Here is a 25,262-nt window from a genome sequence, read left to right as displayed (position 1 = left end):
CGAGCCCAATCCGTTCCAGTACCTCAAGGAGGTATTTCCATTAGACTCTTGTCGAAGGCTTTTTCTGCGTCCAGGGAGACGATCACCTCTGGTGTTCTCTCCCCAGAGGGGGTCATTATTACTTTCAGCAGCCGCCTGATTTTCGCTGTGAGCTGCCTACCCTTGACAAAGCCCGTTTGGTCCTCTGCGACTACCTCTGGTACACAGCCCTCCAGCCTTTTGGCCAGGACCTTTGCAAGTATTTTCGCATCCACGTTCAGCAGTGAAATGGATCTGTATGATCCACATTCTGTCAAGTCTTTATCTTTTTTGGGTATCAGTGAAATTACCAGCATGGGGGGGCAGGGTGCCCCTTGCCAGTGAGTCTGCGAGCATGTCCCTTAAGTGTGGGGCCAGGACTGGTGCATCGGGTGCCTGCCTGCATGGAGCTGATGCTCTCCAGGATTTCTCCCAGCTCTATTCCAGCTCCCCCGTCTGTCTTCCCCCACAACTGGTAGTTCCAGTCCATCTAGGAACGGTTTCATCCCAGCGTCCCCGACTCGTAAGCTCGGAGGTGTACAGTCCCCGGTAGAAGGTCTCAAATGCTTGATTGACCTCCTTTGGTTCTGTTTCCAGTCTGCCTCTGCTATCCTGTACCTGCGCTATTTCCCTTGTGGCTGCCTGCTTTCTCAGCTGGTGAGCCAATAGGCGGCCAGCCTTGTCTCCGTGTTTGTAGAAGGTCCCCCGTGTCTGGGGGAGTCGGTACACTGCTTTCCTAGTGGATAGCAGGTTAAAGTCCATTTGCAGCTTTTTTCTCTCCGCCAGCAGCTCTACAGTCGGGGCCTCGGAGTATTTTCTGTCGTCTTCCAGGATGGAGTCCACCACTTGTTGCCTGGCCACCCTCTCTTCCCCATCTGTGCTTGCCTGGTAGGCTATTATCTCTCCTCTAATCACGGCCTTCAGTGCCTCCCAGAACGTGGAGGGGGAGACATCCCCGTTTTGGTTGTTACTAACGTAGTCGCCTATGGCCCACAATGTTTTCTGACAGAAGGCCTAGTCGGCCAGGAGGTCCGTGTCCAGCCTCCACGTGGGGCGCTGGGCCCGGTCTGTCTCCAACCTCACATCCATATAATGTGGAGTGTGGTCGGAGATAACGATCACGGAGTACTCCGTTCCCATGATCCCTGGAAGCACCGACTTCCCCACTGCAAAGAATTAGACACGGGTGTAGACCTGGTGTACTTGTGAGAAGTTTGAAAATTCCTCTCTCCCGGGTGCAGGAACCTCCATGGGTTGTGTGTCAAGGTCGGGGATTTCTGCCATGGTCTTCTTTATGAATTCTGTGTCGTCCCAGTTGGGAGCGTACACATTTACCAGTACGACCGGTGCCCCTTCCAGGACACCGCTGACCATGACGTACTGTCCCCCTGGTCCGTAACGGTCTTGGTTTCCGTAAACCTTGTCCGCTTGCAAATAAATATTGCTACCCCCCTAGCCCTCGTCCCATAGCACGAGTGGTACGTCTGTCCCACCCATCCCTATCTTACCAGCCATCGGCCCTTCTTCCTCAGGTGTGTCTCTTGTAGGTAGATTATGTCTGCTTTTAGGCTTCTTAGGTGGGTGAAGATTCGATCTTTTCATCGGGAATTTGAGTCCCCTTACGCTCCAGGTAACAATTATGGTGGTGGGGGGGGGGGTGTTTCGACACACCGGTCCTGCGGGGTCACCCATACTTACCTGGTGGACACACCCCTGCACTCTGGGGTTTCCCTTCGTTAGGGGGCCGTCCAAAATGGCCACGGTCGTGGCTCTCGCCAGGAGGTCGGGCCCCAGGGGTTTCCTTTTGTCCAGAGGGCACCCAACATGGCCGCCAGCTATGTGTGCACCATGTGGCTGCACCCCTGCACTCCAGGGTCTCCCTTCGCCCTCCTGAGTGGCTGTTTGTGGCACCATCTTGGTTCCTCACCCTGCTCCATGCCTGCCAAGGCCTGTGTTCGTGCTGCTTATCTACCTCACCCTTCTCTTTTGTTCTGCGCTCTCCCCCCCCACCCCCTCCCCTAGTCCCTGTTCCTCCCCCCCCCCCTTCTGCCCTGCCCACCCCCTCTTTGTGCCAGCACTCCCTCCCCCGAGAGGTGCGCCGCGGCCCTCCTTTCTTCCTGCCCTCCTCGCTAGCACGGTGCTCCCCCTCCCAGTACTTGCCCTGCTCTGGTCCTGTTTCACCTTCCTTTTGCTCGCCCTCCTGTTCGCCTTTCTCACCCTCATTCACCTTGCTGCGCTCCCCCCCCCCATTGCATTGAGAGATGGAACGAGCCCGGGAACAAGTTAGCACAGTCCCTCCCGCACAGTGCACCAAACACGTATGTACAGATAGTGATCGTATTGTCTCTGTTTGCGGTCTGCCCTCTCCTCTTTGTTCCGATTCTTCCTTTCTTTTCCATCCCAGTCGCTTTCATGATGGCCGTTGCGGCTGCCGTCCCCCCCCCCCCCCCCCCCCAAGTTTGTTCGCTCTAACAAACTCCTCCGCTGCCGCTGGGGTATTAAAAAACAGCTCCTTCCCCTCCAATGTTACCCAGAGTTTGGCTGGGAATAGCATCCCAAATTTCACATTACTTTTGTGGAGTGCTGATTTGTTGAATTCAGCCCTTCTTTTGGCCAGGTCCACCCCAATGTCCTGGTACACCCAGGGGCTGTTTAGCACAGGGCTGAATCGCTGGCTTTGAAAGCAGACCCAGGCAGGCCAGCAGCACGGTTAGATTCCCGTAACAGCCTCCCTGAACAGGCGCCGGAATGTGGCGACTAGGGGCTTTTCACAGTAACTTCATTTGAAGCCTACTTGTGACAATAAGCGATTTTATTTCATTTCATTATGGTCTTCCCTTCCCACGAGCACGATTTTGCCTGCCGGGCCCACTTTACGATCTTTTTCCTGTCTTGGAACCGGAGCAGCTTAACGATAATCGCTCTGGGCTGCTCCCCGGCTTTGGGCCTGGGTCGGAGGGACCTGTGCGCCCTGTTGATTTCTGGGGGTGGGTTTGGAAATTTCTCCCTTCCCACTAGCTTGCCCAGCATTTGGGTGACGTAGCCTGTTGGATTTCTGCCCTCCATCCCCTCTGGCAGACACACTATTTTAACATTCTGCCTCCTGGACCTATTTTCCTGGTCCTCCACTTTCCCTCTTCGGCTCCCCTGGGTCGTTACCAGCCTTTTCATCTCGGTTTCCTGAGTTACCATCCTGAAAAAAACCATCCTGTCTCTCTGAATCGTTTTCTCTTGCGCCTCCACCTTCCTTTCCAGGCCGTTAATGGTTCGCTGCATTTTGTCCCTCGTCTCCGCCCGCATCTCCTTCATCATTGTGTGGAGCTCCGTCCTGAGTGCCTCCCTCATGGCATTTATCTCAGTTTTGACCTCCCCCTTTATGGTGTTTATTTCCGTCTTCAGCGCTCTTCTCCATTCCTCCCCCTGTGCCGGGCAGGGGAATGGCCGCCGCGTCCTGTTCCTGCTTTGTAGCCTGGGCAGGGCCGATTTCACAGGCCGTTACATTTGTTTTCTTTAAAAAAATGTCACCGGGATAACCCCGAAAACAAGCCGCGATTTTGTGGATGTGCGGGTGAGTCTTTGCTGCGGCCGCTCTGTTCGCGATCGCCACTGGAAGTCAGTCAACACTTAACTAACAGAATTATGCCTCACAATGTCACAGTTTGAAACAAAAACATTTTATATGAGAATTACACACTATTAACTGAACACGATACTTTATTATTATTTATGCAAGAACTTAATTCCACCTTTTGATCCCCCCTAGAATTCACTTATACTTTTTGAAAATCTTGAAGGTTCGTTCATGTCTTTAGGGATCGACCTACAAGATATTCCACAGCCTCCCAGAATTCACTTTATTTCAACTATTGTCCGAAGCAAGATTTTAGGTTGGATCCTTCCATTAGGTTTTTAAACTATACAACCCTCCAACATTGGATGCCTGAGCTTCTAGTTCTGGTTGCTGGCTGATACTCAGCTGTATTCGCACAGCTTCCAAGCTGACTGTTGACTGCTTCCTGCCACAAGGCTGTGAGGACCACTGAGGATTTCTTCCTCTAGCTGCAAATTGACAAATCTCCAAGACGCTTTTCTTCCTTAAAATCCAAACTGAGCTCGAGCCCCAACCATATTTAGCACAGTAAATGAAGAAGTTAATATTTTCTCTGCTTAAACTGCAGGCCTGATTAACAATCTTCTCCTGTTGGCTCTATTCCTTCCCCCCCCCCAAGAGGCATACACCAAAACAAAACGGTTACTGCCTGCTTTGAACCAACACCCAGATAACTAAAATAAATTAACCTTCTACCCATACAACCCATCTCTATGACAACGTGACATGTTTTGCGATGGTCTCAAACAGAAATGTAAACATATGATTTTACCTTCAACATTGTTTCCAATGAATGCAATTGCCGTATCAGCAAACTCACCTTGTCCATGACGAAACCCTCATGTTTACAAAAGGTGCTTTCAGGTTCTTTTAGTGAAATAAGTAGGAAAACCTCTGGCTCCTTTACAAACTAAGACAGAAGACTCCCTATTTATTGCTTTTGTAGCTTTACCTCTTACCTTAAGATAAATACAATTGATCTTTTAAAAAAATAAATTTAGAGTACCCAATTAATTTTTTCCAATTAAGGGGAAATTTAGCGTGGCCAATCCACCTACCCTGCACATCTTTGGGTTGTGGGGACGAAACCCACTCAAACACGGGGAGAATGTATAGTGACCCAGAGCCGGGATCGAACCTGGGACCTCAGCGCCATGAGGCAGCAGTGCTGCTTACTGTGCCACCGTGCTGCCCTTACAATTGATCTTTTAAGTGTAATAAACCTAGGCTTGTTTGCACTGCGTTCATCTGAACGGCATACCAAGGGGTTAGCACTGCTCACTCATGGCGCTGAGGGTCTGGGTTTGACCCCTGGTCACTGCCGTGGAGTTTGCACTTTCTCCCGTGTCTGCGAGGGTCTGACCCTCACAATCAAAAGATGTGCAGGTAGGTGGATTGGCCATCCTAAATTGCCCCTTAATTGTAAAAAAAAAAAAGAATTGGGTATTCTAAATTTAAAAAGCCTGCAGCCATACTAATCTGAAAATGCCCTGTCTCGTCTGAATGGCATACCAATTTCAGAACCAAATGTTTCATAGTAAACGCTTTCAGCCTCCACACAAAAATTATATTTTCATATGCTAAAAACTTACAAACTGAAAACTAGATAAAAAATTACGATGCATAATATAACATTAGAAATAATAAAATAATTTGGCTGTTGAGAATATCCACCATATCCAATTGCAAAACGAGCAGCGTTTGGGAAGAAAGGTTTTTCTCCAGCACCTAGATGTTAGCAGAGAAGAAGGGATGAAACTCCTCCTTACAATGACTCCAAGAATTAAACATGATTGGTCAGTTTTGTTTTCAGAGAGCAGCCTATGAAGCCTCTATTTTGATCCTCAATCATCCTGGATCATGTGCCATCATGTGGTTAGGCAGGCACCCAAGCCTAGTCCTCCAGCACTGCTGTTCTGAACCAGTCACAAGTTAACAGCCGTCTTTGGACAAATCACCTGTTAATTTTCTTTCATCCACTGGGAAGCGTCCATCATCCAGTAAGCATTTTGCCACAAATGCATTTCTGATATCTGGGACTAAGCTGCAGGCTAGAGGGAGAAGAAATCAAATCTGTCTACTGCATTGGCGAAGCCCCACAGGAATATAGAATTAGACCTCTTCCATTTAATGGCAAAGGCTATCTGTGACCTTTGCCCTTTGCACTTTTTTGGGAGAAAGGAAGAGTCTGGCCACCTGTACACTTTTTTTTGTGAGAAAGGAATAGAGTCTGACCACCTGTACAACTCTGCACCCATAATACCAAAAATTGACCCATAGTCTCAACAGCAGAATCATAGATCCCTACAGTGCAGAAGGAGGCCATTTTGCCCATTGAGTCTGCACCGATCCTCTGAAAGAGCATCTGACCTATGCTCACTCCTCCGCCCTATCCTTGTGACCACACCTAGCCTGCACATCTTTGGACACTAAGGGGCACTTTGTTTAAGCATGGCCAATCCACCTAACTTGTACATCGTTGGACTGTGGGAGGAAACTGGAGCACCTGGAGAAAATTCCAGACAGTCACCCAAGGCCAGAATTGAACCCAGGACCCTGGCGCTGTGAAGCAGCAGTGCTAACAGAGTATGCCACCCCAGTAATACCAGAATGGGAAAAATCTCAAATTGGATTTAGATATAAAAATCACAGAGCAGCCAATAAGTGGTCTGTTCATGTTTCCAGCAGGGACCTGGAAGCTGATTGTCTCCGCATCCAGGAGCAAATAATGAATGAATCTTGTTACATGCAAAGTTAGAGGCAAAACGATTGAGGGATATAAATAGCCCGTTCATCAGTTATTTTCAACACTTTGTGAATCAAATTGCTACTTACTTCAGCAGTCATTCGCTCCCTGAAAGCATCCACCTAAAACAGAGAAAAAGGAACATGTTATAGCTAATGTAATATGAAAAAAAAGTCACTTATTGCAATGCTTTTCAAACAGGGGTTCCTAGGCCTCATCTGCAAAGGTCTTATTTCTAGCAATCTTACATCAGATTTCAATCAAAGGAACGTAGCAGCAGGCCCATTTAGTCCCACGAACCAGTTTTGCCATTCAATGAGATCATGGCTACTCCGCGACTGAATTCCACACCCCAATTTTCACTTATACATTTGGTCAACAGAAATACATCAATCCGATTTTAAATGATCTGATGGATCAAGCAGTCATTGACATTTGTCGAAAAGTGTTTCCAAATTCATTGCTGTCAGGCCCAGCTCCAGCTTTTCAACAATGCCCCTTCACCTCGGACTCTCCAACCGAACAGCTTCGCTCCATCCCATTCATTCCTCTTAATATCTCGAAATCTTTGATCAAAAAGCCCCTTTAATTATTTTCAATTCCAAGGACTACAACCCCAGCCTGTGGAATTTGTTCTCGTAATTTAACCCTTAGGGTCCAGGTATTATTCTGCATTACACTCCCACCAAGGTCAATGTGTCATTCTGCTGAGTTTTGTGTCCAGAACTGCTCAAAGCACTCCAGGTGTAGTCTAACCCCGCAAGGCTTCGTACAGCTGTAGCATAACCTCCTGGCAATCTAGGCCTGTAGAAATAAAAGGCTAGCCTTCCATTAAACTCTTTGACTACTTTCTGTATCAGCCCAGGACATCTTATCTACGTTATTTGGCCCATTCTCTGGCTCTCTGAATGAACTTACCTAATGCTGTTCCCCACCTTCTCCTGTAACCCTGCACCTACTTCCTTTTTAGATAAGATCCTAATTCCATTGAATGCTTCAGTTGAAAGTGCCTCCACTGCACTCTCAGGCAGTGCATTCAAAATTCTAACCACTCATTGTTCAATTCTCTTAGATCCAAAGTGATGATCATATATTTTTTGCATTCATTCTTGGGCTGTGGCCGTTGCTTCGCTAGGTCAGCATGTACTCCCCATCCCGCATTTCCCTCGAGAAGGTGGTGATGAGCTGCCTTCTTGACACCCGCAGTAAGTGACAGCGAAATATTTCCATCCAAGTCAGGGTGACATGCGGCTTAGAGAGGAACCTCCAGGTGGTGGTTCCCCCAGGTAATCGCTGCCCTTATCATTCTAAATGGTAGTGGTCGTGGGTTTGGAAGATGTTGTCCAATAAGTTTTGGTGAGTTCTGGCAGTGTATCTTGTGGATGGTACACCCTGCTGGCATTACGCATCGGTGGTGGAGGGTATTAATATTAGTGAATGGGTAGCAGTCAAGCGGGCTGCTTTGTCCTGGATGGTATCGAGCTTCTTGAGTGTTGTTGGAGCTGTGGTCATCCAAGCAAGTGGAGATTATCATATCGCACTCCTGATTTGTCTGCATTGACATCCATTCATCAATTTTGCCCGTTTACCTAATCTATTAAATTCTCTGCAATTTTATTTGTGTGCTTATACCAAACTAACCAAAAGTAAAACCCCACACTAACTTTGCGAATGATTGTCCAATCTATTCATTTAGCCATTCTAACACCCCAATGGGTGGTGGAGTAGGGTGATCGTTGCTCGGCACAACATCGAGGGCCGAAGGGCCTGTTCTGTGCTGTACTGTTCTATGTTCTAACACTTCACGGCTGCCAGAAAGCCTAATACACAGCTTCCATTACTCTTAAATCTACCCATTAAGTCTCCACGACATGCTTAACTAGTTATATTCTCTCTTCCCATTGATGTAGTTTCATCCTTCATCACTAAAGCAACTCTTGCTCAGTCACCCATCTTTCCTGTAGGCCTTATAATGGGTTATATTTGGTTCTCAGACCTGAGCCAATCAGGCATTTGTTATTAGTTATGGATCTATTGGGGTCCAAACAATAAATACATTGTTCTCCTCTGTATAGCCGGTAACATCTTTCAGAAGGGAGTGCAGTAAAAGTTATATTATCTGCAATGCATGGTGAATGGTTGGTGCCGATTAACCCAAAACGATGTCTACCTAAGAGATCAACATATTCAACCAACCAGAAAGTTCCTGGAGGATTGCGTAGTGAAGCTGGTGTTGAGGTCGTACGGAAGCGGGTGAATCTAGAGCGTGGCACTGAGGGACACAATTGAAGACAGAGAGACTGGAGCGAGGGCAGGCCCAGGATTACAAGCACCTGTGATTTTAACAATTTTTAGTAGCTGACAGTTTGGGGCTGACAGGGAACAAAAGGTTAGCACCGGCTTCAGAGGGATGAGAGTAACCTCCAGTCAAAAAACAGAGCCCACAGAAATTCCAGTTGGTAAAGAATTCCAGTTGGTAGAGTGCCGAACAGTACAATGTTTACTGTACAAGGATCCCATGGAATACAACAATATTTCTGGAGGCTCACCCATAAATAGATTTGAAAACCACTGCAGTACATGTAGTACTTTAATAGGCTGCCAGCAATGTAAAAAGCACATGACGATGGGCTGACATTCTCGGGGCTTTAGAAGAGTTGAGAGCCCGCGCTTTAAATAGGAGGTGCAGCTGGTCCTCGAGTAAGCATATGTGAAGTCCTTAAAAATTAATGCAAAGTCTGGGGGAATTAATTAAACTTTATTAGTGTCAAAGCAGGCTTACATTAACACTGCAATTAAGTTACTGTGAAAAACCCCTAGTTCCACATTCCAGCGCCTGTTCGGGTACACTGAGGGAGAATTCAGGATGCCCACTTCACCTAACAAGCATGTCTTTTGGGACAGGTGGGAAGAAACTGGAGCACCCGGAGGAAACCCACTCACACACACGGGGAGAACGTGCAGACTCCACACAGACAGTGACCCAAGCTGGTAATCGAACCTGGGACACTGGAGCTGTGAAGCAATAGTGCTAACCACTGTGCTGCTGAATTAGTGACTTTTAGAGGCACTGCTAAATAGTCAGCTTAATTACAGTCAACACTCGCCATTTGCAGGTGTTCCTGCCCTGTGAATTCTTGCAAAGTGTTAAAGTACAAATGGCGAATTTGTGTATGCAGAGTCGGCGCACGCACAGTGCACGCTTTCTACGTGAGAATGACGTGGGGAAGGTGAGAGTTCAACATTCTGACTCAGATGAGTGGCGTTTTGGGGCCATGAACCACGGTTACATCCTACATTTGTGCGGTTAAACAAATGGATTGTACTCAAGAATATAAAATACTTCTGCAAATTTATAAATTGACCCTAGTTTTGTTAGGGGGCTCAACCGTGGAACAACAGAATACTGAAAAAGGAGAAAATTTATAATCAGAATTGATAATGGGTAGCACAGTGGCAAGCACTACTGCCTCACAGCGACAGGGGCCCGGGTTCAATTCCAGGCGACTGTGTGGAGTTTGCATGTTCTTCCTGCCTCTGTGTGGGTTTCCTCCCCCAGTCCAAAGGTGTGCAGATTAGGTGGATTGTCCATGCTAAATAATAATATAAAATAAAGAAATAAAATCACTTATTGTCACAAGTAGGCTTCAATGAAGTTACTGTGAAAAGCCCCTAGTTGCCACATTCTGGCGTCTGTTTGGGGAGGCTGGTACAGGAATCGAACCGTGCTGCTGGCCTGCCTTGGTCTGCTTTCAAAGCCAGCGATTTAGCCCAGTGTGCTAAACAGCCCCATGTCCCCTAGTGGCCAGGCATGCACAGGGTAGGTTACGGGGATAGCATGGGGTGGGCAGATGAGTGCACCTAGGTAAAGTGCTCTTTGGAGGGTCAGTGCAGGTTCGATGGGCCGAATGGCCTCTTTCCGCACTGTAAGGATTCTAACAACCAAAAGGTAAACATTGAGACATAATGCAAATGTACAAGATTTTATATTAGAAATAGATGGCAGTGAACCAAAGGACAGAGATAACGTTTTTTTTTGCTTTATAATAGTCTGCGATAGCCATAGATTTCTGAATATTGATTTAGGAGTTAACATATGAACAATATCACATCCAGATGTAGAACCATCAACTTTAAGCCTGGTACAGCAGGTATAGCAGTGTCTGAGCTATAACCAATATATTTGTCATCTTATCAGTATTTACAAGTCTAATTATTTTTGAATAGAGTAGAAAATCAAGAAATTCAGCACAAGTTTGTTTGCGTTTATGATGCCAGAAATCTTGGAAAACGACTTAAGAATCCTGGTGATCAGCAATGGTGGGTGAGAAAGAGCCACTACGACAAATTACTTTCTTCTACACAATGTTTTGTTCTGGCTAATGAACCTCAGAATTAAAGGATCCTTACAGCGCAGAAGGAGGCCATTTATTCCATCGAGTCTGCACGGTCTCTCTGAAAGGGCATTCTACCGAGGCCCACTCCCCTGCTTATCCCCGTAACCTTGCACATTCTTTCATTTCAGATAGCAATCGAACTCCATCCTGAATACCTCTATCAAACCTGCCTCCACCACCCTCGCAGGAAGCGGGTGTTGGGAGGGTTGCGGTGTTTCTGATCACGGGAGAAGCGCCCATCGGCCACGACTGGCTTTCAAGAATGCCTGTCCCGTCTATGCGTGCTCCTTCGGGCGGATCTGGCAGTTCGCAGGCCTGGAGCCCAGCCTCCTCCTGTCATCAGCGAGCTTTCCCAGGACCAAATTTCTTTTTCAGAATGACAGTCTTCCCGCCAGAAAGCACGGCATACGCCCTGTACGCCCATGAAATCACAAGGAGATATTCCTCCATTTTGTAGCTGCCAGCAAGCAAGCGACAGGACTGTGAAGAGCTGAAGATGGGTCATTTCGTAATAAGGAAGAGGGCCAGAGACACAAATATGCCACGATCTGACAACTGAATCTGCTGAAGAGAGCTTCGCAGGAAAGACCACAGCAGGAGAAAGCAGTGCTCATGTGAGCTGAGGACAGAGTTCCATGGTCTCTGATGATCTTCCCGTTAAGAAACTGAAATTGGGAACAAAGCAGTATAAAGATGATTTCTGGGGTATGATTTTAATTGTGCCAATGCAAATCAGGATGCAAAGTTTATGTGTCTTATATGCAGGGAAGCACTGGCAAATGAGAGTTGGATGCCAACTATATCTTACCTTACCAACTATATCTTATATTTTCAATTCTAAACAAACTGAACCTCAAATTGCAAGGGAAGGATGATTGCTTTTGGCACTAGTGAAGAAACAGGTGCTTTCCAAAAGTCCTTGGCAAGTGAGAGCACAAAGCCAAAACTACTACATGCTCACCACATTGCTACGACACATCGAAGAAAACAACGTTAGTAAGGGAATGATCAATAGATCAGCAAACCTTAGTCGGTTGTTCCGCTTATCAACAGTTATTGTCGCTACTTTCCAGCGGAGAAGTTTCAGATTTTGAAAGAGAAGGTGGGGGGAAAATCCTTTTGAGTTATTAACTTACAACCGACTCCAAATGAAGAGGCTGAGCTTCTGCACCTCACCTGTGCCTGCATATTAAATACACACCACAAATCCATGAGGCTGTCAGCATTCTGGAGTAGCATCTCCAAGGAGTATCCAGTGCTGAGTAAAATGAGCATTTTGTTGCTATTGTCCTTCACAAAGATCTACATGTGCAAGGTTGGAATTTCTGTCCTCACAAAGGTGAAGACAGCATAAAGGAAGCAGCTGAACTCTGCACCTCATATGTGCATTGTCCTCTCCTCCTGTACACCTGATTGGAGCCAGATTGTGAGGACCAAGCAGGCTCACCTGTCACATTAAAGGTAAGCGAAAATGGTGTGTTGCGAATGTCAGAGGGCGCTGGTCCCATTGGTCGGCCGGTTGGTAAAAGTTTAAAAAGCACTGCTCTGATTATTGATGCTCTTGAGTAGGAACAGTTTCCCATTATTTACCCTATCTATACCCCTCAGGATTTTGAACACTTATCAACTTTCTTTTCTCCAGGGAAAATAGTCCTAACCTCTCCAATCCATCCTCATAGCTGTGGTCTTATCTTTGGAATAATTCTTGTGAATCTACTCTGTACTCTCTCCAATGCCTTCACATCCTTCCTCAAATATGGCATTCAGAAATGGATGGAGAACTCCAGATGAGGCCTAGCTAGTGTCTTAAACAGGTTCAACCTGACCTCTTTATTCTTGTACTCAATGCACTGATTAATAAAGCCCACTACACTATTTGCTTTATTAACTGCTCTCTAACTTCAGTACATCTACACTGAAGTCCCTCTATTCGTGCAATCCCTTTAGAGTTTCTCACTTTGTTTTATGATGTCTCTCCATATTCTTTCTGCCGAAATGAATCACACCACACCTCGCTGCATTGAACTTCATCTGCTGCTTGTCTGTCCAATCCACCAACATGCCCATGTCATTTAGAAGTTCAAGATAACCATCATCACAGTTGCCAACAGTCGCAATCTTCATATCACCTCCAAATTTTGAAATCATGTGCCTGAACACCACAGTCTAGGTTATTCATTTTTTAAATTATAAATTTAGAGTACCCAATTCATTTTTTCCAATTAAGGGGCAATTTAGCGTGGCCAATTAACCTACCCTGCACATAAGAACTAGGAGCAGGAGTAAGCCATCTGTCCTCTCGAGCCTGCTCTGCCATTCAATGAGATCATGGCTGATCTTTTGTGGACTCAGCTCCACTTTCCGGCCCGAACACCATAACCCAACATCTTTGGGTTGTGGGGGCGAAACCCACGCAGACACAGGAGAATGTGCAAACTCCACATGGACAGTGACCCAGAGCCGGGATCGAACCTGGGACCTCGCCGCTGTGAGGCAGTAGTGTTAACCACTGCACCACCGTGCTGCCCCAGTCTGGGTCATTAATATATATCAGGAAGAGCAAGGTTCCAACACTGACCCCTGGGGAACTACACTACCTATGTCTCCTGTCACTCAGTTACTTTATTGTCCAAGTGCCTACTTTCCCGTTTATTCCATGAGCTAGAATTTTGCTCACAAGTCTGTTTGTTGTGTGTCACTGTATCATATGCCATTTGAAAAGCCATATAAAACTCAAGTGTTGCCTTTATCAACCTTCTCTGTTACCTCCTCACACTACAGCAAGTTAGTTAAACATGACTTTCCCTTAATCCATCGTTACTTTCCTTAATTATCCTGAACTTGTCTAAGTAACGATTGATTTTCCCCCTCAAACTACAGTTTCGAGAAGTTTCCGTACCACTGACTGGCCTGTAGTTGCCAGCTTTAACCTTCTTTTTGAACAAGGACGTAACATCCGCAATTCTTCAGTCCTCTGGCACCATCCCTGTGCCGGAGGAAAATTGGAAGACTGTCGCTACTGCAATTCCCACTCACTTCACTCAGAACCCTTGGATGCATCTTATCCGGTACCTTATCGATTGTAAGTGAAGCTAGCCTTTCTAATCCGTCTCAATCTCAATTCTAAATTCTTGTTACCTCCTCGCTCGACTTGGCCTGGATAGCATCTTCTTCTTTTGTAAAGTCAGATGTCAAGTACTCATTTAATACCTCCTAACTCCATGTGTAAGCCCCCCTTTGCTCCCTCATTAGGCCCTACTCTTTAATTCCCATTTATGTTAACAGCTAGTCTCTTTTCATGCTCTGTCCTCTCATTCCTTGTTCACTTCCCCTCTGGTCCTTCTGTAGTCCACCTGACATCTGTTGGCCGCTCATTTTTTCCCTTTTCACCTTCACTTCAATCTATCCCATCATCCAGGGTGCTCGGGATTTATTTGTCCTACCTTTCCCCTTCAAGGGAATAGACCTTGACATTGCCTGTAATATCTTTTCTTTGATGGAGGCCCATTTTTCAGCCACTGTCTTTTCTGCCAGCATTTGACTCAGACTCGGAGGCAATCTCATCCCATTAAAGTTTGCCTTCCCCCAATTAGCCTTTTCTGATCTGGATTGTTCCTCGTCTTTTTCCAGGACCAGCTTAAACCTTATGATGCAATGGACCCCGATACATCTCTGCTTCACATCTTTAATTCAAAATCTTGTGGGGTTACCGTTGACCAGAATCCTAACCAGACCAGCCATATAGAGAGTAGGTCAAAGGCTGCACATTCTGCAGAGTAACTCACCTCTTGACTCCCCAAAGCCTGTTTATCATCTACAACTCAAGTCAGGAGTTTGATGGAATACTCTCCACTTCCTGGATGAGTGAAACTCCAACAACACTTTATCATAGAATTTACAGTGCAGATGGAGCCCATTCGCCCATTGAGTCTGCACCAGCTCTTGGAAAGAGCACCCTACTTAAGCCCACGCCTCCAGCCTATCCCCGTAAACCCCCTCACCTTTTTTTTGACACCAAGAGCAATTTATCATGGCCAATACACCTAACCTGCATATCTTTGGACTGTGTGAGGAAACCAGTGCACCGGGAGGAAACCCACGTAGACACAGGGAGAACGTGCAGAATCCGCAGATAGTGACCCAAGCCGGGAATCAAACCTGGGACCCTGGAGCTGTGAATCAACTGTGCTGCCCTTAAGGAGTTCGACACCATCTAGGTCAAAGCAGCCCCCCTTGACTGGCACCACATCCACTGCTAGCGCAGTGACTGCAGTTTATGCAATCTACAAGATGTTTTGAATTATTACACATAATTTACAGTGTAGAAACAGACTATGCAACTGGTCTGTTAATGTTTATACGCCACACAAGCCTCCTTCCAGCCCTATTTTATCTAACACCATCAGCATTTTCTTTTCTTCTTGGTTATTGACAACTACTCCAGACAGTACCTCACCAAACCTCCTTCAACAGCACTGTAGGTGTACCTATGCCACACGGACCGCAGCTCAACACCACCATCTCAAGGGCAATTAGGCACGGGGAACAAATATCCAGAAGGAGCAGTGCTCTGAAAGCTAGTGATTCGAAATAAATCTGTTGGACTTTAACCTGGTGTCGTAAGACTTCTTACTGTGCCTATTAGTGGGCCCTAGCTCTGGGCTCCCTAACTGTCTTACAACCCTTCATCCTCAACGTACCTTGTCCTAGTCTACATTGTGCACCCACCCAAACATCCCCCTACTCTTCAATATCTTACCGCTGATATCAACTGGCAGCAGTCATTAACCATCAAGCCCCTTCATTTCCTAAATTCATCTGTCATATCTCTATCAGAGGCAGGTTGTTACTGAAACACACCAACAAAACCCACCAGGAGTATTTATTATAAGAGGCAAAAATGCCTGCGGGAGTCAACGCCATCTTAGCAAGAAGTCAAAATTGAAGATTACCAGAAGCCTGGTAAATAAGTAGCTGCGCAGAACTAATATATTTTGTGACTATTGTTTCAATTAAAAAAATAACAACACCTTAATAATTTTGATTTTATGGATTAAATACAACCTGCAATCAAGTGAAAACAGTTATCAGTTAGGGCAGCACGTTAGCACAGTTGTTTCACAGCTTCAGTGTCCCACACTTGATTCCCGGCTTGGGTCACTGTCTGTGCGGAGTCTGCATGTTCTCCCAGTGTCTGCGTCGGTTTCCTCCGGGTGCTCCGGTTTCCTCCCACAGTCCAAAGATGTGCAGGTTAGGTGGATTGGTCGTGCTAAATTGCCCTTAGTGTCCAAAAAAGGTGAGGTGGGGGTACTGGGATAGGGTGGAGGTGTGGGCTTAAGTAGGGTGTTCTTTCAAGGGACAGTGCAGGCTCGAGGGGCCGAATAGCCTCCTTCTGCACTGTAAATTCGATGATTCTATGATATTACGAAGACACGAGTACCGATTGTGTATTGACCACCCTGAGCGACAGCAACAACAAAAAAAATGAAGCTGGTCCAGTTATATCCAATTGTCCCAGACAAAACTGCCCAGGGCCTGTGTCTGTTAAAGAGCCAGGTTTAGATCCATGGTCAGGTGGCTGGCTGACAATAAGCAGGTTTCTTGCAGTGAACGGGGAGGGAGGGATAATAACGGCGCAGGCTATTGCAGCTCAGCTGTAAAGCCAGAGTGACAATGCCCGGCCGGGGCTGAGAACCCACATGGAGCTGCGGCTGCTGCAGGCCGCCTGGTCCATATGTGGGCCTGAGCAGAACCAGGGGCCCGGCTGCGGATCACCGGGGGGGGGGGGGGGGGGGCAAACCCAATTAACCCCCCATTCAACCCCTTCTCCTCTCCTCTCCCCCACCCCATGAGAAGGAAACATCCGGAGAATGAAATAAAGCAGCTGGGTGTCAGAAGCTTGATATGAAACAAGGGGTGGTGGGTGGGGAGAATATCCCGATCCCTCCGGGTTCTCGGGGGTTCAGACAGGCGGCAGCAGCGCCTGTTCCGGGCCAGGCCTTACCTTGGTTCTGAGCGCATTGTCCACTTTCAGCAGCCCCGACATGTTGCAAAGAATCAGCGCCGCCCCCGGCCCCGGCGCACTGACGTCAACCGGCCGCCCATTGGCTGCCTTAATGTTGCAAAGCAATGTCGCAAGGCGGCTGGAAGTGTCCTCATTTCCGGCAGTGACCTCATTTCCGGCCTGGGGGAGAGGGAAGAGAACAGGAACAACAACATCATCAGAGACAGCGGGAGAGAGGAGAGACTGTCATCCACTCACCCGTCGCTCGGACATGTGCTTGGACTGAGCGGCTTGTTCAGCATCAGCCGGCCCGCCGCATGTCCCTGGCCAGGCTGCCCAGGAAACTCATGAGGTGAGAGTGTGACCACTGGCTCTGAGCTGCGCTTCCCCCACAGCCGTGTCGAGCCGCTTCATGAGGCACACACACACCCACATACACTCCCCCCCCCCCGCACACCACTCCCCCCCCCCGCACACCACTCCCCCCCCCCCCCAAACACACACACCACTCCCCCCCCCAAACACACACACCACTCCCCCCCCCCCCAAACACACACACCACTCCCCCCACACACATACCCCTCATACACCCCCCCACACACACCACTCCCCCCACACACACACCACTCTCCCCACACACCACTCACCCCCACACACACACCACTCCCCCCACACACACCACTCCCCCCACACACACCACTCCCCCCACACACACCACTCCCCCCACACACACCACTCTCCCCACACACACCACTCCCCCCCCCAAACACACACACACCACTCCCACCCACACACACACACCACTCCCCCCACACACACACCCCTCATACACCCCCCCCACACACCACTCCCCCCACACACACACACCACTCCCCCCCACACACACCATCCCCCACACACACAACCACTCCCCCACAACACCACCACTTCCCCCCCCCCCAACACACACACCCCTCCCCCCCCACACACACACCACTCCCCCCCCCACACCACACACCACTCCCCCCCCCCACACACCACTTCCCCCCCACACACACTCCCCCCCCCACACACCACTCCCCCCCCCCCCCACACACCACTCCCCCCCCCACACCACACCCCCCCACACCACTCCCCCCCCCCCACACCACTACCCCCCCCCACACCACTCCCCCCCCCCACACCACTCCCCCCCCCCACACCACTCCCCCCCCCCACACCACTCCCCCCCCCCCACACCACTCCCCCCCCCACCACTCCCCCTCCCCCCACACCACTCCCCCCCCACACACGCACCACTCCCCCCCCACACACCACCCTCCCCCCCCCCACACACACCACTCCCCCCCCCCACCACACACACCACTCCCCCCCCACACACACACACCACTCCCCCCCCCCCCACACACACACACACATCACTCCCCCCACACACACGCACACCACTCCCCCCCCACCCACACACACCCCACCACCCCCCCCACACACACCACTCCCCCCCCACACACACCACTCCCCCCCCCCCCCCACAACACACCACTCCCCCCCCCCCCCACACACACAACACCACTCCCCCCCCCCACACACACACACCACTCCCCCCCCCACACACACACCACTCCCCCACACACCCCACCCCCCACACATCCCACCCCCCAAACACACATGCACCCACACACACATACATCCACACACACATCCCTGAGACACATCCCTGAGACACACCCCCACGCCCACCCCCTCCCCGCGCCCACCCCCTCCCCGCGCCAACCCCCTCCCCGCGCCCGCACACACACACACACACACACACACACACAGTTGCCAACCCCCCCCTTCCTTACGGAGCTGGGACTAACGGTGTTATTGTCTTTTATCGAAGGGAGGAGAAGCCAGTCAGGGCTAAGAAAACAAATGCTGAGGTAACTAATGTTTTGGATGAGGATCGTTTGATTAGATTGGGGGGGGGGGGGAATGGGTGACTTTTAAGTTGATAAGTCGGCTTTTAAGTCGATTTTGGGCAGCGCGGTGGCATGGTGGTTAGCATAAATGCTTCACAGCTCCAGGGTCCCAGGTTCAATTCCCAGCTGGGTCACTGTCTGTGCGGAATCTGCACGTCCTCCCCGTGTGTGCGTGGGTTTCCTCCGGGTGCTCCGGTTTCCTCCCACAGTCCAAAGATGTGCGGGTTAGGTGGATTGGCCATGCTAAATTGCCCTTAGTGTTCTAAACAATAAGGTTAATTGGGGGGGGGGGGGGTTGTTGGGTTACTGGTATAGGGTGGATACGTTGGCTTGAGTAGGGTGATCATTGCTCGGCACAACATCGAGGGCCGAAGGGCCTGTTCTGTGCTGTACTGTTCTATAAGAGTGCATTTACAGCACTTATTCTGAATCTTTTCAGAATAGAATCCCTGCACTGCAGAAGGAAGCCATTCAGTCCATGCCGTCTGCACCTACCCTCTGAAAGAGTACCCTACCTAGAGCCACTCCCCTGCCCCGTCCCTGTAACCTCACCTAACCTGCACATCTTTGGACACTAAGGGGTAATTTAACATGGCTAATCCACCTAACCTGCACATCTTTGAACTGTGGGAGGAAACAGCAGCATCTGGAGGAACCCCACGCTGACACGAGGAGAACGTGCAAACTCCACGCAGTAACCCAAGGCTGGAATTGAACCCGGGTCCCTGGCGCTGTGAAGCAGCAGAGCAAACCACTGTGCCACCCAAATATTTTGAAGTTGCAGCAACAATTATTTGTTGTCTTTTTAACTGTTAAATAGCGGGGATGTAAGGGTGAGGCGCTGTACCTTACTTTTGTAGGTATTTTTCAGCCACTGCCTGTATTGTTGACTTGTGTTTTGTGGGCGGGAAGTGATGACTATCTTCTGCTGGATCATCATGCTCATGGGTGGATCTACATTATGGTTGCTCCATTTCCAGTTTCTGTTTGTTTACATCCCGATCTAACTCATGCTGTCAGAAAATGTCTTGTGTTTCCTGCATTATGCCTCCTGTTCGCTCATGTTGATATCACTTCAATCATTTGACCATCTTCTGTTTTCCATTTCAGCCCATTTTTGGTTCTTTTACTCTGTGTATGTATATGATTTATTCACGTTTTTTCTTTTGCTTTGTTTGTTTTTGGATGCTGTGCATCTGCAATCTCCAATCTGAAGCAGCATCTAGAATGAGATTTATTTGCCACACAAATATTTACTTTACCTGCTTAGTGTCTCCCACACTTGGGAAAAAAATACAGATGCTGTGAATTTCAAACCTTTTATGTTTTCATACTTAATCTGTAGTGTTCACTGGTGTTGACTGTAATTAGGAAAAATTCAAGTAGAACCTTCCCATAAATTAAATTAGTCAGGGAGAGTCAATGATGGGGGAAATTTGTATCAGGTCTGTGATAGGACTGGTTTTGATGGGCCAAATGATCTATTATTCCATGCTCTCATCTTTCTTCTTGTATAGATATGGAGGGGTCAAAGTCGTCGAGCTCCACCATGCAAGTGAGCTTTGTATGCCAGCGCTGTAGTCAACCTCTAAAGCTGGATACATCCTTCAATGTCTTGGATAGAGTGACAATTCAGGAACTTACAGGTATACAGTTGTAACAACTGCTATTTCATTATCGGCTATGGCTTAATTGTTTGCACTTTTGCTCTGATTCAACAGGTTGTAGGTTCACGTTCCACTCCAGAGAAATGTATGACTGACATCTGATGGTGGTGAGTGAATGGTGCATGTCAGAGGTGGTATCTTTTGGATGAGACATTAAACTACAGCCCCATCTGCTCTTAATTTGATGCAATAGATCTCATGAAAATATTTGGAAGACGTATACTGGAGTTTAACTCTTTATCAAAATCATAAGAACAGATTATCGGGTGTTTATCATGTTTTGGGAGCTTTCTGTGTGAAAAATGTCTGCTGTGTTTCCTACATTACAAGGGTTGACAACACTTTGAAAAGTGCTAGTTTGCCTTGCAGCCACTGTCATTGTGTTCTTTCAAAATGCTTATATCTATACAAAAACATTGCTTGACTAGATTTAACAATGCTTCGTGGTCTGTTAGAAATATATTTTTTAAATTTAAAATATATTAATTGGTTGGCCACCTTATTGCTTATGGGAAGTTGTTGTATGATATATTAGTGTCCAACATGTCTTACGTTGCTGATAGTGTTTTTGTGTATTGACACTGCCTGTTGTTTACTTTGTGTTGATTGGGTGAGAGAAAGTGGAGTTGAACTGAAACTGAGGGCTTGTAATAGAAAGGAGATGGGGACATTCTGAACACATGGCCAGCACAGCGGAGTTGGTTTCGGATGATCATGGCCTGTATGCTCGTGCTCTTGGCTCGTTCAAGGATGCTTATGTTACCATGCCTGTCATCCCATCTGATGCTGATAATCCATCTCAGACCGCATTGATCATACCTCTCTAGGGCCTTGAGGTGGTGTCTCTATGTAGTGCCGGTTTCTGAGCCATATAGAAGATTGGAGGGTCGGGGGGGAACTGCCTTGTACATGAGGATCTTAGTGTTTGCACAAATGTCGCAGTCGTCAAAGTCTCTTGTCTTTAGGCATCTGAAAGAGACGCTCGCGGATTGGATATGATGTTGGATCTCCACATCAATGTCAGCCTTAGATGATAGCTGGCTCCCCAGGTAGGGCAAATGTTCCAAATTTGGTAGGGTTTCTCTATTATTGTTGATGGAGGGAGCCCTAGAGCGGCTTGGTAAAGGACTTGAGTCTTTTTGAGCTTGAAGTGGAGACGGATTCTTCAGTTTCTTCCGCAATGGAGATTCTCTTCTGAGAGAAGGCGATGTCATCAGCATACCGAAGTTCCACAAACTATGTCAGTGTCATTTTCTTCTTGGATTTCAATCGGTTCAGTTTGTAGAGATATCCGACCATCTTGTAGATGATGTCCCCTCCACTGGGAAACTTGTTCTGAACGATGCTGGCAATGAAGATGGAGAAAGGGATGGGGTGATGACACATCCCTGCTTGATTCCAGGCTTGATGCAAAGGTTTCTGTCTTATTTCAGTCAGTGTAGACTGTTATAGACATCTTGCCGTGGAGGAGTAGGAAGATGCTGGTGAGTTTATCTGGACAGCTGGCCTTTGACAGGGTCTTCCATGGCACTTCCAGATTGACTGAGTCAAACGCCTTTGTCAGATCGATGGAGGCTACGTAGAACGGTTGATGGTGCTCATGACGTTTCTCTTGAAGTTGCCGAGCAGTGAAAATCATGTCCGCTGTTCCACGGTTTGGTCGGAAGTCACACTGGCTTTCAGGAAGAATTTCTTCAGAGACTGGAAGAAGGTGGCTAGTGAGGATTTTGGTGATGATTTTCCCGTTGATGGAGAGTAGGGATATTTCTCGATAATTCCCACAGTCCGCTTTGTCTCCTTTCTTAAAGATGCTGGAGATGACGGCATCCCTGAGGTCGGCAGGATTTTCTTCTCTGTCCCAGACATTCAGGAACAGCTGATGGAGATGATGGGTGATTTAGTCTCCTCTCAAATTTAAAATCCCTGCGCTTTTCTATTCTTCACGTTTTATTGGCACCTTTGACTTCATCCACGCTTGGTGGGAGTCCAAGATCATCTTTGATGGGGAGTTGTGGGATTTCCTCAAACACGTCGTCAACTATGAATGTATCACAGTTTAAGAGTTCTTTTGAAGTGTTCTGTCCATTGAAGACTGATGTTTACTCCGTATCAAGAGGGTTTTTCACCCCGCGGCAGTTTGGCCATGAGGGCCATGGCAATATATGCTTCTCAGCGAGGAGCTGTAGATCCTTAGCTTTCTCAGTCCATCATTGGTTCTTGATTTCCTTGGTTCTTCTTTGTACCTCTGCCATGGCTGATTGATGAGCTGTCTTCTTTGCCTTTCTCATCATGTCATTCTGCCAGGCATGGAGAGCTTTCATTTTCTTGTTGATGAGGTCTTGGATGATGTGATCACTCATGTTGAACTAGTCATGGTGTTTCCTGATCTTGTAGCTGATGGTTTCTTCACAGCTTGAGATAATGGCTGCCTTCAGCTCTTTCCAGTTTTCCTCCACGCCATTAGCATGAACACTTTGGATATTTTAGAGACGACATTGTTGGACCTTCACTAGCATGATTGGCTCTTGGAGCTGCTCAAAATTTATTTTTTGTGTCAGTTCTTTGATTGTGGATGACTCCCATGAAGTCTAACAGAGTGTTAGTGATGACAAAAGGTGTTCCTCACATTTGGTGAACAGGAGGACACTGTTGGAGTTGCAATTCCCGACTCCTTTCTTTTCTGAGTTGGGTCCTTTCCAACACTTAACATTGAAGTACTTAAGAAAGATGATCTTATCTTCCTTAGGAATGTTGGGGAGTATGATGTCCAGAGTGGAGTGGAGGCCTACTTTGGACTCCTCATTAGCATCAAGGGTTGGGCTGTGGGCACTACGACTGTTGTCTGTTAGCTCTTGGAAAATAGCAGACGGAGGGTCATGAGGCATTCGTCGATGCTGACGGGGAGTTCTGAGAGTCAGTTGATGAGTTTTTTAAATAAAATTCCAATTAAAAGGCAATTTAGCATGGCCAATCCACCTAACTTGCACATCTTTGGATTGTGGGGGTGAGATCCATGCAGACACTGGGAGAATGCAAACTCCACACGGACAGTGACCCGGGGTCAGGATCGAACCCACTTCCTCAGCGCCTCGAGGCAGCAGTGCTAGCCACTGTGCCACCCTGATTGATGAGTTTGCTCTTAATGGCGAATCCAATTCCATGCATCCTGGGCTGATGCTCTGGTTTTCCTCTCCAGAAGATGTAACCACCACCACCTTCCCTCAGCCAGTCCGAAGCTAGGGACTTCCAGATCTCACGGTCCTGTCCCCGTCACCTCTCGTCGATTGCCACAGGCCTTGTCTGTTTGGGGTGAATGATGGCTTTCCCTACGTGGGCACCTGGTGCGGGACATCTTTTAATGTTGGTTTGTCGTTGCACATCAGCAGACACACTGTCCTTGACAGAGGGTAGGTCCAGTTCCAGTGGTAAGGGAACCTCAACGACTGGGGATCTGCCTACTGCTGCAGCCTTCATCCGCCATTGCAGCTGTTGATAGCATACAAGTATCTTCCGCCTGATCTGTTGAGGACTAGTTTGGGATTGCGCTTTGTCTGGTTTCTCCCTCCTGTGACCTTGCCGTCATATGTAACCCAGCCTAGAGTTGGTAAAACTCCTAAAGGCATTGCTCTATTGCTCTCCGAATGAACAGTACATTCAAGCCTCTCCACCACGGCAAGGTGACAACCCGAGGATATGCAATGGGAGGAGTGAGAATGTCTGGAATGAGCAGAAGGGATACAGGGTCAAAGTATAGTTAGGAGGGTTATAACAAAATGTGGAGACGGTGCTAGACTGCAGTGGGAAGGCATAATGTGCAGCAGTGATGGGTTAATCTTTGGGTATGGAAGTAGCACAGTGGTTAGCACTGTTGCTTCACAGCTCCAGGGTTCCAGGTTCGATTCCCGGCTTGGTCACTGTCTGTGTGGAGTCTGCATGTTCTCCCCATGTCTGCGTGGCTTCCTCCGGTTTCCTCCTGCAAGACCCGAAAGACGTGCTGTTGGGTGAATTGAACATTCTGAATTCTCTCTCCGTGTACCCGAACAGGTGCCGGAATGTGGCGACTAGGAGCTTTTCACAGTAACTTCATTGTTGTGTTTAATGTAAGCCTACTTGTGACAATAAGGATTATTATTATTGGGGGAAATGTTTTCTGGTTGTGAGACCACTCGAGATGGAAACAATGGGTGAAAGGAAAGGAAGGCTATGAGATCTAGTAATTCTCCCTAAATTCAAACCCACACTCTTGTTCTTTCCACATCAGCTTTGGTGTTCTTCCAGCCTTGAATTGGGAAGACTTTAAAATACCACCCTAAATAATACTATGCACTTGGGTAACAACAACAAATTAAGATAGAACTTAACACAGAAATGTCTCAAGGTGCTCGAAGAGCCAAAAGGGAGATTTCTGTCAAAAAGTTTGATCAAAGGTATGGATTTTGGAGCCAAAGAGATGCATGGGTTCAGGGAAAGAATTCTAGAGTTAGGGCTCAGGCAACTGAAACAATGGTGGGGAAATGGGTATAGGGAGGAGTGAAGAAGGCTATGGAGCTGAGGATATTGAGCCACGTGAAGGATTTAAACACAAGGATGAGAATTTGCTTGTTGAGATTAGATACCACCCACTGAAGTAGGATGATGAGTGAATGAGGCTTTGTGTGCGATAGAATTCAGATCATACTTGGTAAAGAGGGCATTGAAATAATCAACTTTGGTTTGGAGTTGACAGAAGCATACTTGAGGATTTCAGTGACAAGCATGGGCAGATGTTACTGTGCTGGACAGTGCTAGCTGCTTTAAGACAGAACTGGAAGTCTTGAATCAAGAGGTAAGGGTAACAAATAGGTATGTTTAATGGTGTGTGACAGAGCAGCATGATAGCAATA

At 47.8% G+C, this 25,262-nt stretch overlaps 2 protein-coding genes across 6 annotated transcripts in view; one reads left to right on the top strand and one right to left on the bottom strand.

The window, feature by feature from the left end:
* Window positions 1–16,901, bottom strand: part of psme3 (proteasome activator subunit 3) — a 43,248-nt gene extending 26,347 nt beyond the window's left edge. For both annotated transcript variants that reach the window (XM_038778566.1, XM_038778567.1), the window contains exons 1-2: window positions 16,776–16,901; window positions 6,464–6,496 (exon numbers count right to left, since the gene is read on the bottom strand). In XM_038778566.1, coding sequence (XP_038634494.1) covers window positions 6,464–6,496; window positions 16,776–16,817 — 75 coding nt within the window. In that variant the 5' untranslated portion in view covers window positions 16,818–16,901. The remainder of the gene's footprint in view (window positions 1–6,463; window positions 6,497–16,775) is intronic.
* A 43-nt stretch (window positions 16,902–16,944) lies between these two features.
* Window positions 16,945–25,262, top strand: part of becn1 (beclin 1, autophagy related) — a 29,282-nt gene continuing 20,964 nt past the window's right edge. For 3 of the 4 annotated variants that reach the window (XR_005458135.1, XM_038778536.1, XM_038778534.1), the window contains exons 1-2: window positions 16,945–17,127; window positions 20,230–20,358. Coding sequence is in view for 3 of the 4 variants with exons in the window: in XM_038778536.1 (XP_038634464.1) it covers window positions 20,232–20,358 (127 nt within the window). In the remaining variant the exon portion in view is untranslated. Of the gene's footprint in view, window positions 17,128–18,633; window positions 18,674–20,229; window positions 20,359–25,262 lie in introns of all 4 variants that reach the window. The other variant, XM_038778535.1, reaches the window with a different exon arrangement.

Source organism: Scyliorhinus canicula, chromosome 19, assembly GCF_902713615.1.
Source record: "Scyliorhinus canicula chromosome 19, sScyCan1.1, whole genome shotgun sequence".
Classification (NCBI taxonomy): Eukaryota; Metazoa; Chordata; class Chondrichthyes; order Carcharhiniformes; family Scyliorhinidae; genus Scyliorhinus; species Scyliorhinus canicula.
This window is presented reverse-complemented; position numbering and strand designations above follow the sequence as displayed.